Raw genomic sequence first — 19,117 nt, 5'->3', positions numbered from 1 at the left:
GAGGTCCCGCAGGAATGTCTAGGCTGCGGATAGCAGCCTGCTTCCCGGAGCGTCGGGTGCCCTGAAAGCAGAGCGCCCAGCGCTTCGGGAATACATCCGCAGCCTAGGCAGCCCTGTGGGAGGTCCCACAGGGATGTCTAGGCTGCGGATAGCAGCCTGCTTCCCGGAGCGTCGGGCGCCCTGAAAGCAGAGCGCGCCGGACAGACATCCGCAGCGTGGGGAGCCCTGCAGGAGTTCCCCGCAGGGCTCCCCACGCTGCGGATAGCAGCCTGCCGCCCGGTGGGCGGGGTGCCCTGAATCAGAGCGCCCCTCGCGCTGGGCAGACATCGGCCAGCCCCACAAGCTCGGGGGACAGCGGGGAGGCGCAGCGCCGCCATCCCGCTGTTCCTCGACCTGGTTCGGTTTCTCCGACCTGCTTTTTAGGGGGAAAATAAAGGAAAATTTTTTTTCCTTTATTTCCCCCCCAAAAAACTAGGTGCGTCCTATGGGACGGAGCGTCCTATGGGACGAAAAATACGGTATATTTTCCATTTTGTCTTTATATGCAGATACAGTTCAAGCCTTGAAATAAAATTATTTGTCAGCATAACTTTTGTGAAAATTATTTATATACTTACTTATTTATAAGACTTCAGTTATCCCCAGGGGGGAAAAGGGGGGGCACATTATCTACCTGGCCCAGGCCTCTGCAAGGCCTTGGCTGGGTCCAGCATCCTGTTTTCACAGTGATCAGCCAGACCCCCAGATTCCCCACAATGGAAAGCCTGCAAGCAGGACCTGAGGGCAGCAGCAACTCTCCCTGCTTGTGATTTGCACGATTTGCCTAATCCTCTTTGAAAGCCATCCAGATCAGGGACTCAAACTGTCTTGCTCTGGTGAGCAACCTGGCTGCTGAATTCTGCACCACCTGAAGTTTCTGAACAGTTTTCAGAGGCAGCCCCACGTATAACGCAATGCGGTAATCTAACCCAGAAGTTACCAGAGCAAAGATGACAGAAGTTAGTCTATACCTGTCCAGACAGGGGTGCAACTGGGCCACCAGCCAAAGCTGACGGAAGGCACTCCATGCCACTGAAGCCACCTGAGCCTCAAGCGACAGCAAAGGATCCAGAAGTACCTTCAAGATGCATAGCCACTCCTTCAGAGGGAGTGTAACTCCCTCAAGAGCAGGTAACCCTCCCATCCATCCAGTCTAGAGAACCTCTCACTAACAGCGCCTCAGCCTTGTCTGGATGGAGCTCCAGTTTCCTGGCTCCCATCCAGTCCATTACCAAGGCAAGACAACGGTTCAGCACATCCACTGCTACAATTGCAGTCTACACAAAGCTCAGCCAGGCTGGCAAATGCATTTCTCTGCCCCCACCCTAGTGAAGCTGGTGGCGACTGGCATTTGCTAAGCCGTTTTTTTGGCTGCAGAGCAGTCATGGGGATGGGAGCTGTTGGGGAATATTCTGCAAGATCTCACATACACCAGAACCGTGACCTCGCAAGCCCTCGCATTTTACCCTAGTAGGGTTTGTTGGGCGGGGGGAGAATCTCTGCAACTCTCCTCCCTCCTATTGTGGCAGGGGGAGAATCACATGCATCATTATGACCTGGTTTCTGCAGCTGGTGGAAGCCTGGGCAGAAGGCCAAAGGCAAGAGAGAGCGTGTGTGAAAGAGAGAGGGAGCTGCCTCTTTAAAGGACCCCTGGAATCCAAGGGGCAGTGTGCACTGGTCTCCGAGTGCAAAACTTTATTCAAGTGTAAAGCACACACACACAGCGAGAGAGCGAGAAACTGGGAACAGATTGCAGGGCAGAGGCCAGGCCTGGGTCTCTGGCCAAAGGGGGCCAGCAAAGGAGAAACCAGGCAACATCTAAGATTGGGAGAGAGCGTGCACCAGGGGCTGCAGGGGTGGCGGACGGAGGAATAAGCAGGTCCAGAACTGGGCGAGGGGCTGGAGCCAACAGGACGATTCAGAAGAGGTGGGCATCAAGGCAAAGAAGAGGACACAGGTTGGAGGAGATCGGAGGCCCGAGTGACAGCTGAAGGCAGAGATGGGAGCCCAGCCGAGAAATAAATCCTGGATGGGTGAGGGCTCCTCTCCTCTGTGGGCAGTGGTGGGCTCCACAGGTTGGCCGGTCGGCCATTTCTGCCTCTCCGCCTGCCTCTTCCTGGTAGAGTTGGTGGCCAGCCGGGTGACCGGCTCACTGCTCCTGCTTTCCTGCGCATTCCACACCCTGGGAGGTGCGCTGGCTCTTGCTGTGGCCTTGACCGATGCCTGGCTGGCGACCGGAGGACACCCCAGTCGGAGGAATACCTTCGGGTGGGTGCGAGCCCGCATTGCGGGCACCCTGGCCAGCGCCGTCTTCCTGAGCGCCCTGTGCCTGGCGCTCCTGCCCGAGGCGCTCCGCAGAGTGGCCGATCCCCACGTCACACAGCATGCGTTGGCCCTGATGGGGATCGGGGCCGTGGGGATCCCGATCCACCTTGCCAGGGTGGGACTGCATGGCCAGCAGCCCCAAGACCCGGGCACCAGGCCGTGCTGCAGCAGAAGGAGGGTGACCGAAGGAGACAGCTGTGCCCAGGAGATGGAAGGTGAGTTCGTGCGAAGGAGTGACTGGGGAGCGTTGGGACCGGCGGAGCAGAGGGCAGGCAGAACAATGGAAGGCAGAATCAGGGCCTTCCCTGCTGAGTTCTACAAGGACAACATTCAGACTGAGGAGGAGGAAGCTGGCAGGTTGTGACACCCTCTGGGTTGGTTGTAAGAAATTAAGACGGGCAGGTATGGCTGGTGGGGGCAGGCTGAGGTGGGTGGGGCAGTGCCCCAATTGCCCTAATGAAGCAGCCTGCACTGTGAGTGAGGGGGGCAGGGAAGGAGAGTAGGAAGAAACGAATGGACTGTCTCATGTACAGTGGTACCTCGGGTTACATACGCTTCAGGTTACAGACTCCGCTAACCCAGAAATATTACCTCGAGTTAAGAACTTTGCTTCAGGATGAGAACAGAAATTGTGCAGCGGTGGCTCAGCGGCAGCAGGAGGCCCCATTAGCTAAAGTGGTGCTTCAGGTTAAGAACAGTTTCAGGTTAAGAATAGACCTCCAGAACGAATTAAGTTATTAACCCAAGGTACCACTGTATAGGCAATGTGGTGCCCTCTGCATGTTCTTGGACTCCACCTCCCATCAGCCCCAGCCAGCATCGCCACTGACCTGGGGTCATTGGGAATTGGAGTCCTACAGCATCTGGAGGGCCACAGGTTCCAATCCAGTAGTTCAAAAATTGGAAACCTTAAGGAAAATAACAAGGTCAATGCTCTAAAGACGTTTCTGATGACGGCTGAAGAGGCAAGCTGTGCTTATTTCTTAGGAAAAATGGCTTGCCTCTTCTGCAGTAGAGGTGGCTGCAGTGAAGGATAGGGCTGATCAGCACAGCCAGCCAGGATAGCCAAACGGCACCTCCATATTCAGAGACAATCTGCTCTCAACTGCTGTGGACAAACAAGGGAAGGTTACTGGCTTCTCAGAGGCTTCAGGCAGTTTTTTTGAAACAGTGCTGACTCAGATAGACCTTGGATCTGATCTAGCAGGACAAATCTTACCTTCTTTGCTCCCCCAGTTCTCCTTTCTGTGATGTACATCTGGGGATGGCAGAGAAATTAGATTCCTTTTGCATTTTAATGAAAAACGACCCTATTTGCCCTTCTCGAATCAAGACACTAACACCTATCCATAGAAATTTGCACTTCTCACGGTTATGCACTGGACTTCTTCACACCATTGTGCACAAAAATATATTCAGTTAAAGTGTGCATAAAAATGAATATGTTAATGACTCAATCTTAGGGTCATGGGTTTGAACCCCATGTTGGGTGAAAGATTTCTGCATTGCAGGGGGCTGGACTAGATGACCCTCATGGTCCCTTCCAACTCTACAGTTCTATGATTCTAAACTTGGAAATATTTGAAACGGAGAGAATCTGAACCTGACAAGCTCATCCACCTCTTAACTCCCACATAAGGAAATGTCTCAGGCCTGTCCCGTGGGCTGGATTAACCATTAAGCAAAATAATCACCTGCTTGGGGCATCAAGGGAAGCAGGTCACCACAGAACATTTCCATTGCCAGATTTTTTTAACATTAATGGCCACCAATTGCTCAGCTCAGTTGAAACTGAGCTATGCAACAAGGCAGTACTTCTCTATGAAGTGCAGAAGCAAACCCGTTACCTAAGGTTAGTTTTGAGGATCTGATCAAAGACTTGGCAATTAGAAAAAGTAGGGGAAATGTGTTCAAATAAAGCGGAAGCATACAAAAATGAACATCGTTTTCCATCTTACTGTAGGCTTCATTTCATTTCGAAAAATTTAAAAAAGGGTTATTATTGTTTATATTTCGAATTAGATATATATGGGGGCGCCAAAATGTTTTAAGTGCTTAGAGCCTCTAAAGATCTTACAGTGGTACCTCAGGTTAAGTACTTAATTCGTTCTGGAGGTCTGTTCTTAACCTGAAACTGTTCTTAACCTGAAGCACCACTTTAGCTAATGGGGCCTCCTGCTGCTGCTGCGCTGCCGGAGCACGATTTCTGTTCTCATCCTGAAGCAAAGTTCTTAACCTGAAGCACTATTTCTGGGTTAGTGGAGTCTGTAACCTGAAGCGTCTGTAACCTGAAGCGTATGTAACCTGAGGTACCACTGTAATTTGGTCCTGTCCGTCCCTTCTCTAAACTTCTGGTTCTTTTTCCTCATCTGCAGATCTGCTGGGCAACGGCTCCTCGGCCAACGGGCAGCCCTGGATGGAGGAGGACAGGGAGGCCAGCCCCATGCCACCCTCAGAAAAATTGGGGCAGTGGACAACGCTTTGCCTTGGTCGGGTGGTCGCCTGCCTGGGCCCTGCGGCCGTCCTTCTGTACTCTCTCATGTTCCACCTGCTGTGGCCTCCTTGCCTGGGCAACGCAGCCTGCCTCAGCCACTGCCCCAGGTCAACTTGTTGGGCCTGGCATACTGCGGAGGCACTGCAGTGGGGACGCGCCCCTTGCTGGCTGCTCTACCTGGACCCTGGGCTCGCCGTGGCTGTGTCGGTGGCCCTGCTGTGCTTGGCGTGGCCTGCTCTGCAGAGCTCCGCTCTGGTCCTCATGCAGGCCGCACCGGAAGAGCTGGACCTGAGGCTGCTGGAGCTGCAGCTGCGGGCCACGGAAGGCGTGGTGGCCGTGCGGGACCTCCGCGTTTGGCAGCTCGATGGGCCCAGCAGCTTAGTGGGCACGGCCCACGTGCACTGCCGGGACGTGGCCACGTGCGAGGCCGTGTTGGACAGGGTCCAGCGGGTGTTCTGCGAGCATGGCGTTCACGCCGCCACGGTGCAGCCAGATCTCAGTGTTTGTCCGGGCAGCGGGTGGGGGGAGGGGGCGTCGCGAAAGAGGTGCCTGGCCCCGTGCCCTGCCATGGTCACGGAATACGAGACCACGGTGTGAGCTGAGCAAATGCATCACTTGGGGGGTGGGGGGGTGGGAGACCAGGGTGGGGGGTAGGGGAAGAGTACCTCACAAATTTCCATTTTTCTCTACTACAGGCGTCCTGCTTTCTAGCTAGGTGATGTTACGGGTGTCTGCAGTAATACCGTATTTTTTGCTCTATAAGACTCGCTTTTTCCCTCCTAAAAAGTAAGGGGAAATGTGTGTGCGTCTTATGGAACGAATGCAGGCTGTGCAGCTATCCCAGAAGCCAGAACAGCAAGAGGGATTGCTGCTTTCACTGTGCAGCGATCCCTCTTGCTGTTCTGGCTTCTGAGATTCAGAATATTTTTTTTCTTGTTTTCCTCCTCCAAAAACTAGGTGCGTCTTGTGGTCTGGTGCGTCTTATAGAGTGAAAAATATGGTAAATTGGTGGAGGCGCGGGGGAGACTTGTAACCGCAGGTTGTTGACTGGACTATTTGCAGCCTTTGTGCGACTGGGACACATGCACTGTTACATGGTGCTTTAGTGTTTAATATATATCTCCGAACAAATATCTAACAAATTGCTTGATTTGTGCATTTAACAATATCAGAGGGAGGCACTGGAAAGACACAGCAGCTTCAATTTCATAGAAAATCATAGAATTGTAGAATTGGAAGGGAGCACCCCCCCCACAAAGGATCATCTAGTCCAATCCCTTGCAATGCAAGTGCCGCAGCTAAATAGCCAGCAATCTCAGTTTAAAAACCTGCAACGAATGAGAGTCTACCACCTTCCAAGATAGTCTCTTCCACTGCCAAACATCATCCATGTCCTTCGAACAATGAATGGGCACGATGCTGAGGTTTCTGGGAATCTCAGCATTTCTTCTTTTAGATGCAAGTTTCTAGTCCTCATGATACAATTTGCAAAGTGAATTATGCAAATCAAGAGAAGTCCACCAGATATGAATGAAATATTTATATAGGCCACAGAATCCTCCTTTATTGCATGCAGAATCATGGGCATTGGTTTCAGAGGTAGAGTCTACAGTGGTACTTCAGGTTAAGAACTTAATTTGTTCTGGAGGTCCGTTCTTAACCTGAAACTGTTCTTAACCTGAGGTACCACTTTAGCTAATGGGGCCTCCCGCAGTGCGATTTCTGTTCTCATCCTGAAGCAACGTTCTTAACCCAAATACTATTTCTGGGTTAGCAGAGTCTGTAACCTGAAGCGTCTGTAACCCAAGGTACCACTGTAATCCAAGGAGGGATGGGGGGGGATTTGATTCAGTTCACATTTAAAGGCAAATGTACCTAATTTGCACTTTCTGAAATAATCTGAAAACTGAAACACAGCAGTCCTTTGAAATCCACGCCTCACTGGATTTTGCAATACAGTAAAGGGAGCATTAAAAATGCATTTGTTTGTGGAAATAACATGGAGGAAATGCTTTGCAAAATCTGCACTAAAATGCTGATGACGTTATAAAAATGTTCACAAACCAAAGTGGAAATGTGGGTAACTGAATTTACGACTGGAAAAATGAGAAACTAAGATAAACCAAAACTCACAGATTTCCCCATCCCTATGATTTAGTTGGATACCACCCAAGGACTCTTCACCCCACTTCCCGCCTTCGTGTGCCGAGTTTGGATGCCGCCATCTCTGCTATAATGTAAACTGCAAACAGGGCAAATAGGAAGAAAAAAATGTGGGACTGGTGTTTCTAATACCTGATTCGCAGGATTGCAGCACGGATGATTTCCTCCCTACTCCTTACCCAACACCCTGATAAAGCAAAGAATAATACAATCCTATAGATTTTCCATTTTTTTATTATTAATATTATTGCCAGCTAGGTGGGGGATCCTAGTTGAGGAGGGCAGGGGGTTATCAAGGATCGCCCAAGGTCACGCCACCTTTTCGGACGATCCCGGCATAATCTGCTCTCCAACGGCACCTTCACTTCCTGAAGGAAGAAGGAAACCAGATCAGCAGGGCACCCACCCAGGAATGGGGTACTCAGGGAGGGATGTAGGAGAAATTTGAATCAGCTTGCATATCTACGGAATTCACACTTCCTGGAACAATAAAGGTAAAGGGGACCCCTGACCATTAGGTCCAGTCGTGTCCGACTCTGGGGTTGCGGTGCTCATCTCACTTTATTGGCCGAGGGAGCTGGCGTACAGCTTCTGGGTCATGTGGCCAGCATGACTAAGCCGCTTCTGGTGAACCAGAGCAGTGCACGGAAACGCCGTTTGCCTTCTCGCCAGAGCGGTTCCTATTTATCTACTTGCACCTTGACATGCTTTCGAACTGCTAGGTTGGCAGGAGCAGGGACCAAGCAACGGGAACTCACCCCCTTGCGGGGATTCGAACCGCCGAGCTTCTGATTGGCAAGTCCTAGGCTCTGTGGTTTAACCCACAGTCACCTGCGTCCCTTCCTGGAACAATACGTGAATTAAAACACAGCCACCCTTAAAAATTTCCGCATTTTGCAGTGCAGTTCCCCAGCCAAGTAATGTGTAAACACCAGGGTAAGTGTGCATAAAGATGCATGTATCCCTGAATATAAAAGGCAGAAATGCAGTGCATCAGGGAAAATAGCTTTGCAAAAATGTGCACTGCATACCAAAAGAATGCAAATTAAGAGGAATTCACACTAAGATGCTGGTGAATTTTCAAGAGGGCGTTTAAAAAAACAAAATAGCAAACTGATGTGGAAATGTGGAGAACCAAACTTAGGAAAAGTGAGAAATTCAGACTGGCAGGTTTGGCCAGCCTAGTAGTCGCAACTCGATGTTGCAGAGTTTTGGGGGGGCAGAAGTTGTTCCACAGTTGTGGCAAGTGCAAGGTGTGGTTGGCACAAGCCATTTGGCCGTCCTAGAACAGCCATCACTTCAATGAGTAGGCCAGGAGGCCCCACCCGCCATTACTTTCTCTGCTTCTGGAGGGGTTTCCCCGCCCTTAAAAGCAGAAGGAAAGAGTGAGAGGCTGGACTGAGGCAAAAGAGGCAGCAAAGTGTATACTGGATGGCGGCTGAGTGACAGGTCCCTCCTTTGCAGCTGATCTAAGGGAACAGTTGTGTGGCATGAGATGCCCTCTCATCTTGGCCTGAACAGGGGCCCACTATACTTCTGGATCTGATGTGATGGCGGAAGATAAGGCTATCTACGGTGGCGTAGCGGGGGGGGGGCACAGGGGCGGTTGCCCTGGGTGCAAAAATTGTTAGGTAAAGGTAAAGGGACCCCTGACCATTAGGTCCAGTCGTGACCGACTCTGAGGTTGCGGTGCTCATCTCGCTTTATTGGCCGAGGGAGCCGGCGTACAGCTTCCAGGTCATGTGGCCAGCATGACTAAGCCACCTCTGGCAAACCAGAGCAGCGCATGGAAACGCTGTTTACCTTCCCGCTGGAGCGGTACCTATTTATCTGCTTGCACTTTGATGTGCTTTTGAACTGCTAGGTTGGCAGGAGCAGGGACCGAGCAATGGGAGCTCACCCCATCACAGGGATTCGAACTGCCGACCTTCTGATTGGCAAGCCCTAGGCTCTGTGGTTTAACCCACAGCGCCACCTGCTTCCCATGCAAAATTTGTTAGGGGTGCAGAATTTCAATACCAGGTACTGCCTCAGTACAGCTATGCACTTCCATTGCTGGACTCTGTTTAAAACAGCTTTTACATGCGAACCAAGAAGTGACCTCTCCAGACAACAAAATAACTCTTCTTTTTTTTATCTCTGCGGCTGTGATCTCTTGGTTGACGCAGAGGCCATTAGTAAGTTCAATGCACATGCATATTCTGTATGGGCACTGGCAGCCCACGCTACGCCACTGCCTATCAGTCACTAGCTGTGTTGACTATTATCCCTCCACTGTCAAGAGGCACTCGGCCTCTGAATGTCAGGTGCTGGACACTACAAAAGGGGAGAGTGTTCTTGTGCTGAGGTCTTGTTCCCATTGGGGCAGCTGCTTGGCCACTGCGAGAACAAGATGATGGATTAGATGAGCCACTGGCCTGATAGAGCAAGACTCTTCTTATGCTGTTATGGAGAGTGGGGAAAGAGTGCTCGAGAAGTTTAGCAGGAAATTTCAAGGCATGGGCAGACTGGAAGCGTGTCCACCCCAAAATCTTTGTAGCACAAACAAGTACAATACTGAAACTGGGGTTGTGTATGACAGCCCCGACACCATCATGAGCACAAATAATCATGAATGGACATTAAGAAGGATGTCAGGAGGAACCCTAAATTGGTCAATAAATTTCAAGCAAAGTGCAAAGAACTGCTACTGCCATTTAGCCAAATGGCAGAGTTTTAATGTTTGGATTCCCTCCTATATGAGTGAAAAAGAGGAGTACTGTATCAGTTAGGGGTGTGACCTGGAGAGAAGTGGTGTGCCTGGGGAGGGAGTGTGGCCCAAGGGTCAGCCAGAGATGCCTGGTCTGAGGTTTCTCATCCCTTGTCTAAAACGGGGTGGGGGTGAACCCTGGGCCTGTGAGCCTAATTTGGCCTCCCCAAGCAAATATTTCTGCCCATCACTTCAAGACTCTACCAATCCCCCAGCACCCCGATACCTGGTCGTCTTGATGAATGTGGGCCTCCCTGGAATGGGGGCTTCGTCGTTCGCTGATTCTTGCTCCTGCAGCATTTGTTCCAATGTTAACACTTGTCCCGATGCCGGATTTGATGCTGACTGCTGTTCTAGCTCCTGCAGCGTTTGTTGCACTGTGAATGATCTTTCCAATGCTGGATTTGATGCTGACTGCTGTTCTTGCTCCTGCAGCATTTGTTGCACTGTGAATGATCTTTCCGACGCTGGATTTGATGCTGACTGCTGTTCTTGCACCTCCAGCGTCCGTTGCACCGTTAACTGTTGCTTCGATGCCGGCTTTGGTGCTGCTGGTCGCCCTTTTTGCACCTGCAGCATCCGTTCCACCGATGATGGTTGTCCGAACTCCGCCTTCAGTGCTGATCAGCCTTTTTGCACCTCCGGCATTTGTTCCACCATCAATGGTTGTGCAAATACTGTCTTTGGTGCTGTTCACCCTTTTGGTACATCCAGCATGCGTTCCAGCGTTGACTCTTCTACAAACAGCGGTCTTGGTGCTGATCAGGCTTTTGGCATCTCCGGCATCCGCTCCACCATTAATGGTTGTCCAAATGCTGCCTTTGGTGCTGATCAGCCTTTTGGTACATTCAGAGAGCGATCCAGCGTTAACTGATGTACAAGCGGCGGTCTTGGTGCTAATCAGCCTTTTGGCATCTCCGGTATCCATTCCACCGTTGACGGTTGTCCGCACTCCGACTTCAGTGCTGATCAGCCCTTTTGCACCTCCGGCATCCATTCCACCACTGACTGTTGTACGAACGGTGGTCTTGGTGCTGATCAGCCTTTTGGCATCTCCGGCATCCGTTCCACCGTTAATGGTTGCCCAAATGCCGGCCCCGGTGCTGATCAGCCTTTTTGCACCTGTTTCACCGTTGGCGGTTGTTCCACCTTTGGCTTCGGTACTGATCGCCGTTCTTGCACCTGCACCAGTGTTGACGGTTGATGGTCTGAAGCCCGCTGCAATGATGGATTGGTTTCTGATTTGCCCGTCCCTTGGCTTTCTGCTGACGACTGCGCACCCACGATTGCAAATGATTCCAATTCTTTTGTGGGATTCCATTTGCTCTTGGTCTTCAGGTTCGCTCTGAGGCCAGTGCAGATTTTTTTCACCTTATCATTGGTGTCCACGAACCCATCGCCATTCTTAAAGGGAGGGGAAGGGAGACGCATTACTAGTCCCTCTCTTGACTTTTGCAGAAAAGCCCCGCAGGGCAAGGCTTCACGGTGGTTAGAGCAGAAGGGAGGGAGACCCAGTGGCCCTCTGGGTGCTGTTGGACTTCAGCTCCCATCAGCCTCAGTCAGCAGAACCTGATGGAAGTCAATGTCCAGCAACATCTGGAGGGCTGCAGGTTCCCCCATCCTTCAGTTGCAGTGTTATAATGTGATGACTGCAGAGACCTGGGTCCAGTGCCCTGCTCAATGGGTGACATTGAGCCAGGCATTTCCACTTAGACTAACCTGCCTCACAGGGGTGTTGCAAGGATGAAAGAGGGATCATGTGCCACAGTCTGAGCAACTGGGGACAAAGGCTTCTATCCCATGCTAGTCCTACTCAGCATAGACATATTGACGTTAATGAACCGGTTGGCCTTAGGTCCATTCATTTCAATTGGCTTTCTCTGAGCAGGACTAGCATCAGATAATGCAACCCAAAGAGTGGTTAGGAAAGTTTTTGATTTTGATTTTTTTTTTAATGTCCAGAAGAGTAAAAACCGGAACGAATGGATGCAGCATGGAAAGTGATCCCTCCTTCCTATAGTTTTCTTTGTGTGGGGGTACGGCTATCAGTTCTCAGGAGCACATCACTACCAGTCACAGAACCAATCAGATTAGCAAGATGCAGCTAAACCACACAGGAGCTCCTCTCCCACGATTTCAGTTCCTCTGCAAACTGAATTAAGATGTGCACTTTTCTAAGGGTGGCGTCAGGGGGTGGCTCAGGGGGCTTTAAAATGGGGGCCCTCCCTCATTTTTAAAACTTTATATATTTACAGTATTTTACTTTGCTTGCAGAGCAACCGGCCACTGTGCAAAGCGCAGTCCTAGTGGAAACCTGGTCACCTGCTGTTTACATTTGCTCAGAGGAACCCTATGTATTTTTGCAATTAGTAGTGTGGGCTTGATGCCCCCAGTCCTTCAAGTGTCTAGCAGCATCTCTACACTTTCTGAACCTGAGTTGTTGTAAAGCTCAGGTCTGAGGACTTGCATAGAAATCCTGAGTTACCAGAATTCACCCTAGCTCTTACTTAGGCCTCCCAAGATTTGCCCCTAGACCCCACCAGGAAGCCAATATTTATTTATTTTTTAATCACAAGCTAATAGAAAACCAATTGGTTCCATGTTTTGTTGATGTTTACTATGGAGTCAGATTGACAAATTGAGCGAAACTCGTAAGGAAACTGAGCCAGTCTCTCACACATGAAACCACCTGCTAGATCCAAGAGGAGCTCCTCCCTAAACCATTGCACTTTGCCAAATCTGAGCTGCTGGATTTTGTTTTTTTATCATGGTGTTTGATATATCATTGTGTGTGTGTGTGTGTGTGTGTGTGTGTGTGTGTGTGTATAGGTGCACATTGCCCAGATATTTTATGATATGGTGGTGTGGGTGGGTGGGTGTATATTACATAAAAATGAAATTGTTTAAATAACAAGAAATAGTAATGATAAATTCAGATTATACGTAGAAAAAAGAAGAAGAGTACAGGTTGGCATTTTCATGACGAGAGCATTATCTAGATGCTGTGAAATACCTCCATACAAGAGCAGCAATGATTTCGACAACAACCGCCCATCTGGAAGTGGTACCTGGAAAACTCATTTCTTATTTGGGCTTTTTCAAATGTTGGGAGAGGTATGGGCACTAGGGGGCACCTCAGCTCTAAGTGTTCAGCTACCTCATAGAAATGTAGAAGGCAGGCAGAACATCCCAGCTGGAAGGGAGCAGGAGTCATATGGTCATATGTCACGGGTGCTTCTGATTCCTGCATTGCAAGGTGGTGGACTAAATGACCCTCAGGGTCCCTTCCAACTCTACGATTCTATGAATCTATGATTCAGCCAAGGGAAGGGACCCCCAGTTTTGCACAGCAAGCCAGCAAATTACTTGTGGGGGGGTACATTCCGGGGATCGTGCCTAAAGCCAAAAACCATATTGTCAAAACATATTGGGTTCAAAGGTGGGTGGGATTGCCAAGTCATTTTTTCCTGGAACCCCCCACTTTCTGCCCTTTCTTAATTTTTATTTTTTGCCACACACACACACAGCTGAAGGCGCACAAGTTAAATGTGTGTAAGTTGTGGGTTTACTGTATATTGATTCCTTGCAGGGGCGAACGAAGGCATCGTGACACCTGGGTCGGGGTGTCGCTATGTAGGGCGCATGTGCGGTGTTGGCATGTACGACGCATGTGCCGTACGTAGCGACATCGCACATGAGCTGTACATAGCGGTTTGCCGGCAGCGCCACTCCAGTGCCATGTGCCGGGATCCCTCCATCGCTGCTACAGCCGCGAACAGAGGATCCTCTACATGCGGCTGTAGCAGCAACAGAGGGATCCCACTGTCATCCGTACGGCGCTCGAGCAGCGCTGGCAGCAAACCGCTATGTACAGTGCATGTGTGGCATCATTACGTACAGCACATGCATGCGACGCCGCACATGTGCTGTACATAGCGGTTTGCCGCCGGCGCTGGGATCCTCTGCTGGCAGCTGGAGCCACGAACGGAGGATCCTCACATGCGGCTGCAGCGGCGCGATGGCTGCTTGCGCTGCTGCAAGCTCCCGGGGGTGCCTTCTTGTCACCCCCCCCGGACATGGCACCCAGGGCGCACCCCCCCCCCGTTGCGACACCACTGATTCCTCGGCGTACCACTGTCTTAGGTTGTAGGTTTTTGCGACTTATGGCAGAATCAAACCCATATGCTGTCAGAACTCAAGAAATGTGCTATGTGGATGTGTTAGTACGGCTGCGTACAAAGCATTCGTTTGTTAATGCACATTTCTTGCCCTGCCCAATAATCCTGGGAACTGTAGTTTATCCCTCACAGAGCTATGAATCTATGGATCTACAATCTATGTTAAATATGTATTCTATAGTTAACCTCCTTTTTAATGTTTTATTTTGAAATCTTTAAGATAATATTTTAGTTTTGTGTTATGTTGCTTTGGTTGTATACTCCGTGGGTAGGCAAACTAAGGCCCGGGGGCCAGATCTGGCCCAATCGCCTTCTAAATCCGGCCTGTAGACGGTCCGGGAATCAGCATGTTTTTACATGAGTAGAATGTGTCCTTTTATTTAAAATGCATCTCTGGGTTATTTGTGGGGCATAGGAATTCATTCATTTCCCCCCCAAAAATATAGTCCACCGCCCGCCCCCCCAAGGTCTGAGGGACAGTGGACTGGCCCCCTGCTGAAAAAGTTTGCAGACCCCTGGTATACTCTATATTTGACTTTCTTCAGATTGTTTTATTTATGTTTTATTGATTTAATATGCTGCAAACCCCTTAGAGGTTTTCCTTAAAAATATAAAGCAGTACAGAAATTTTTTAAAATATTATATTATATTATATTATATTATATTATATTATATTATATTATATATAACAAACTACGGTTCCCGGGATTCTTAGGGGGAAGCTTTAAATGTACGGTGTGTACCAGGCAGTGGCGTAGCGTGGGTTGTCAGCACCCGGGGCAAGGCAAGTAATTTGCGCCCCCTAACCCGTGGATTTGCCCTAACCCCAGATGTTGCACCCGGTGCGGCCGGCCCCCCCTGCACCCCCCACGCTACGCCACTGGTACCAGGTGCGTGTGCCAAATCAGAGAGTCCATTTTGGTGGTACTCACCGTCTTCGAGTGCAAAATCTGACCGGATGCTGGGAGAACCACCTCAAAGGCACCTTGGCCAGCAACTTCCCCAACCTGGAGAGGAAAGAGGAAAAGAAAGAGGAGAAACTGGGAGGAAGGCTTTGGGCCTGTCACTCTCCCTCAGTCTAATCAACCACACAGAGTCATTATGAGAATAAAATTGGGTGTGCACTTGCACCCACGACTCCCTCTCCCCCTAACCTACCTTACAGGGTTGTTGTACACTTAAAACGGGGTGGGGTGAGGCCAGTCACTGTCTCGGGTTAACCTACTGCACAGGGTCACTGTGAGCATGTAATGGGGCAAACCTTGGGCCTGTCACTCACACTCAGCCTATCCTACCTCACAGGGTTGTTGTGAGGGTCACAGTGCATGATGCCATCCTGGGCACCTTGGGGGAAAGGGCGTGACATAAATGGAATAATAAACATTCCTGTGCTCACACCAAAAATCACTATTCATGGTCACACCAACACCATACATCGAAGGCACAATTATAAAGCACTTGGCTTCCCCCAGAGGATCGTGGGAACTGCAGGTTTTTTAAGGGTGCTGGGAATTGTAGCTCCACGAACCTTTTGGGGAAGCCACGTACAGAACTTTAAATGTATGGTGTGGAGGGCACCGCAACGCATCCAAACTCCCTCTTATCCCCCAAGAGTTGTCTCCTGGTCCCACCCGCAGAGGCACGTCACTTACAATTTCCAGCATGTTCGGGAAGCATTTTTCCAGGAGCTTTTTAATCTGCAAGAACTAGAGAGATGAATCACAGAAGAATGTAGTCAGCTCTTTTTTCTTTCTTTCAAAGCAAGGCGGCAGGCGGAGGTCTATTCCCACATCCCACATCGATTTTAGAATGCTGTGTTATTTTACCGTTGTTAGCCGCTCTGAGCCCAGCTTCGGCTGGGGAGGGCGGGATATAAATAAATTTTTATTTTTATTATTATTATCCTGTTGGGGAAGCAGCACTATGTGCCCTACCCCTCCTCACCACACCTCTCAACATTGGGGTTTAGAAAGGAGGGGTATTTAAGAACCAGTTCAGTCCAAAGGCTCATCTGTTCTCACAGTGGCCAGTTAGATGCCTCAATGGGAAGGGAGCCCACAAGCAGGACCTGAGTATGATAGCAACTCTCCCCTAACTTTGTGGTACTCAGAGCCCTGCAGGATCAGGCCAAATCGGGATCAGGCTGGGTCAGATTCTCACAATGGCCCACTAGATGCCTCAGGGAAGCCTGCAAGCAGGATCTGAGTGGAACTGCAGCTCTTTCCTGTTTGTAATTCCCAGAAACTGGTATTCAGAGAATCACAAGATTTGAAGGGGACTAAGGAAAAACAAAGGGCATGAATTGGGGGATTCAGTAGTGGTGGGGTGCTCAGGGCAGAATAAGTGTGTGAGGGGGTGATATTTGGGAGGAGGAACAGCTCTCCTGCAAGGGACACTTACCCGACTTTTGTACCCTCATTCGGCTCTAAAAAACAAAAAAACAAATGGTCTGTTTGTAAAGTTGCCAGTGTTTTATGATTCTGTTTATTTTATTACCATCAGCCTCATACCCAGATTGGCTGAGGAATTCTAGGAAACCAAAAGAACCAGCACGGTTTGAAATAAGCACAGGTTTGAAAAGTTCCATCTGCAATCTTGATTCAAAATGGTGCCCAACTGTATTACAACACGGACGGAAACTTGCGCCTTGATCTTAGGAGCCGCATCATGCAAAATTGAGTTAAAATATAGTTTAACCAAAGACGACAAATAACTTTCCAAAATATGCAGTATTACTGCACACCACCCCAGTCTCTGAGTGGTGTGAGGGGTCCCAGGGTTTGGTTTCTTTGGAATGAGGGACAGCGGAGGCTGTGGTGTCTTTAGGATTTATGGTTTATTTACACCTATATACCACCTGAGCCTATGATGGAGGGGTTCACAGCATTATGAACACCCCAAGAGGATCTTGTTTCTCTTATAGCTAAAGTCATGGATTCAAAGAGAAACCAAGCATGCCTCTCTTTCTCTCTCTCTCTGGGTTATTCCTCTACCTAGCTTCTACGCTCACAAACCTCTCAGGCCTTTTGTTTTATTAACTTCCAGGCAATTAAGAGAGAGGGGGCTTATCCTTTCGCCTTCTGGCACAGAGCCACTTCCTTTGTTACCTTAAGGACCCATACTTAGGGGGCCATTATAGCCCTTGCCTGGCTAATTCAGCAGTTTGAATCCTCCTTTTGATCTAAGAATAAGAAGGGGCTCAGGCATACAGTCTACCTCCCCCAAACTCACAACAGTATAGACTACATTTATATCCATGGGTATCTGAGGAGGGGGGAGGAATGAGAGGCAGTTGGGGTCCCCCTTCCCGATATACCATAATCTCCACATTCACAGATTTCTTTTATAGTACATTTTCAGCATTTGTAGAACCTGAGCTACGGGGCAAAATGTACAGGCACAACTTGTTTTGTGATAAATTATCCTACTCCTCCCCACAAAAAAAACTTTTAGTACTTTATTTTAACCCACTCCCCCCAAAATTGCAGGTGGGCGCCCAAGTTGATACCTCACATTTCCTCCAAAGAGCTCAAATACATGGTCCTCCCCGCTCCCCCATTTTACCCTCACAGCACCCCTGTGAGGTAGGTTGGGCTGAGAGACAGCCATTGGCCCTCAAGGACCCTGAGTGAGATGCACAGCTGAGTGGGGATTTGAACCGTGGTCTCCGGGTCCTTGCCCAACCACTCTTGCCACACTCACTGTATAGTGGCGGTGAGTAACAGAGGAGCACACCCTCTTGCGGTCAGACCCGAGGACTGACCGATCGATGCACACACTTTCCCCCGCCTCACCAGTAGATGATCTTCACTTTGAGCGACCCGGGTGCAGATACGGCTGTGGGTTTCTGCTGTTTGCTCCCCATCCTCCTGGATGGGGAGAAATGGAGCAAGAGCCTTAAATTGGTGCTTGGAGGTCTTGCGCCAAACTGGGAGGACCTCCCTGAGAGTTTTGGTCAAGGGGGCTAAAAGGGCTTGGGGGGGATCTGCAAGAGCTTTAGAAGATGGTGGCATTGGAGACCCTCCCAGGCCTCAGAATTCACGTTCCTAAGCAACCTTCTTGACTGTTCTCTCTGTCCACACACACGACAAAGGCCACATTGATACCACACATTTAAAGCGCTAGGATACTGCTTTAGACAACTGTGGCTCCCCCCCAAAAAAATATTAATCCTGGGAGCTGTAGCTTGTTAAGGGTGCTGCGAGTTGTTAGGAAACCCTCATTACCCTCACAGGGCTATCATTTCCAGAGTTCCCTGATGGTCAAACCACTCTGGGAAATTTCAGCTCTGTGAGGGGAATATCTGTTAAGTATTATTGGTTTAATTGACAATGATTAAATGTGCATTGGCAAAAGGCTTTAACATGGGGATTTTCCATGGGGGCTATGTTAGAAGAGCACTCTCTGGTTGTTGTTGTTCTCTAGCTAGCTAACAGTGTGAGTGAGCAACCTTAGGTCAGACGATTAAGGTATTGAATTACAAATCGCCGTTTTTGTTCTTTTAGACTCTGCGGAATAAAAATGTATAAGACTCTTCTGAAGTAAACAGCTTCTCTTCTCTGTAAACAGCTCCAGGCTAATGGAGGCTGGAACAGGGTGGTGTTATGATCTCAGTCCTGTTTAAATAGGGCTGCCATGTGCCGTCAGAAACGGTGTCCGGGCGGAAATGGTTGAAATATCTGGGAAAATCCGGAAGTATGGCAACCCATGTTGGAGGGGGGAAGCTGAACAACATTTGTATCCGGATTTTCACTTTTAGACATATGGTAACCCTCGTTTAAAGTTATTTCTGAAAATACGCTCTGCCTGTGCTGGATATGCACAAGATATGGAGCTGCATGGCTGTATCATTTACTGGTTTTTGTTATGTTTTAAAGAAAGTTAGAGGGACGCGGGTGGCGCTGTGGGTAAAACCACAGTGCCTAGGACTTGCCGATCGTATGGTCGGCGGTTCGAATCCCCGCGGCGGGGTGAGCTCCCGTCTTTCGGTCCCAGCTCCTCCCCACCTAGCAGTTCGAAAGCACCCCTAAGTGCAAGTAGATAAATAGGTACCGCTTTATAGCGGGAAGGTAAATGGCGTTTCTGTGTGCTGCGCTGGTGCTGGCTCGCCAGAGCAGCTTTGTCACGCCTGCCACGTGACCCGGAAGTGTCTGCGGACAGCGCTGGCTC

General features: G+C 49.7%; 2 protein-coding genes across 2 annotated transcripts; one reads left to right on the top strand and one right to left on the bottom strand.

The window, feature by feature from the left end:
• The first annotated feature begins 1,037 nt into the window (after positions 1-1,037).
• LOC310751762 (proton-coupled zinc antiporter SLC30A1-like) lies at positions 1,038-5,954 on the top strand. Its single transcript, XM_083591375.1, has 2 exons — positions 1,038-2,579; positions 4,740-5,954. Exons 1-2 carry the CDS (start codon positions 2,039-2,041, stop codon positions 5,453-5,455), a joined length of 1,257 nt encoding a protein of 418 aa, XP_083447501.1. The 5' UTR covers positions 1,038-2,038; the 3' UTR covers positions 5,456-5,954.
• A 1,283-nt stretch (positions 5,955-7,237) lies between these two features.
• On the bottom strand, positions 7,238-17,998 carry LOC310751771 (uncharacterized protein). The gene is made up of 6 exons (XM_083591416.1): positions 17,743-17,998; positions 16,349-16,373; positions 15,601-15,654; positions 14,881-14,955; positions 9,997-11,174; positions 7,238-7,389 (listed from the first exon to the last, which is right to left on the bottom strand). Exons 5-6 carry the CDS (start codon positions 11,089-11,091, stop codon positions 7,276-7,278), a joined length of 1,209 nt encoding a protein of 402 aa, XP_083447542.1. The 5' UTR covers positions 11,092-11,174; positions 14,881-14,955; positions 15,601-15,654; positions 16,349-16,373; positions 17,743-17,998; the 3' UTR covers positions 7,238-7,275.
• Positions 17,999-19,117: the final 1,119 nt, after the last annotated feature.

The sequence above is a fragment of the Podarcis filfolensis genome, assembly GCF_964270895.1.
Source record: "Podarcis filfolensis genome assembly, chromosome: 16".
In the NCBI taxonomy this organism is placed as follows: Eukaryota; Metazoa; Chordata; class Lepidosauria; order Squamata; family Lacertidae; genus Podarcis; species Podarcis filfolensis.
Note: the sequence above shows the minus strand (reverse complement) of the source record. Positions and strands in the feature narration are given on the sequence as shown.

Coding starts and splice junctions, on each gene's coding strand:
- LOC310751762 (XM_083591375.1), top strand. CDS start 2,039: ATGGGAGCCCAGCCGAGAAATAAATCCTGGATGGGTGAGGGCTCCTCT. Junction 2,580..4,739: donor CTGTGCCCAGGAGATGGAAG/GTGAGTTCGTGC, acceptor CCTCATCTGCAG/ATCTGCTGGGCAACGGCTCC.
- LOC310751771 (XM_083591416.1), bottom strand. CDS start 11,091: ATGGAATCCCACAAAAGAATTGGAATCATTTGCAATCGTGGGTGCGCA. Junction 7,390..9,996: donor ACATTCATCAAGACGACCAG/GTATCGGGGTGC, acceptor TTCTTCCTTCAG/GAAGTGAAGGTGCCGTTGGA.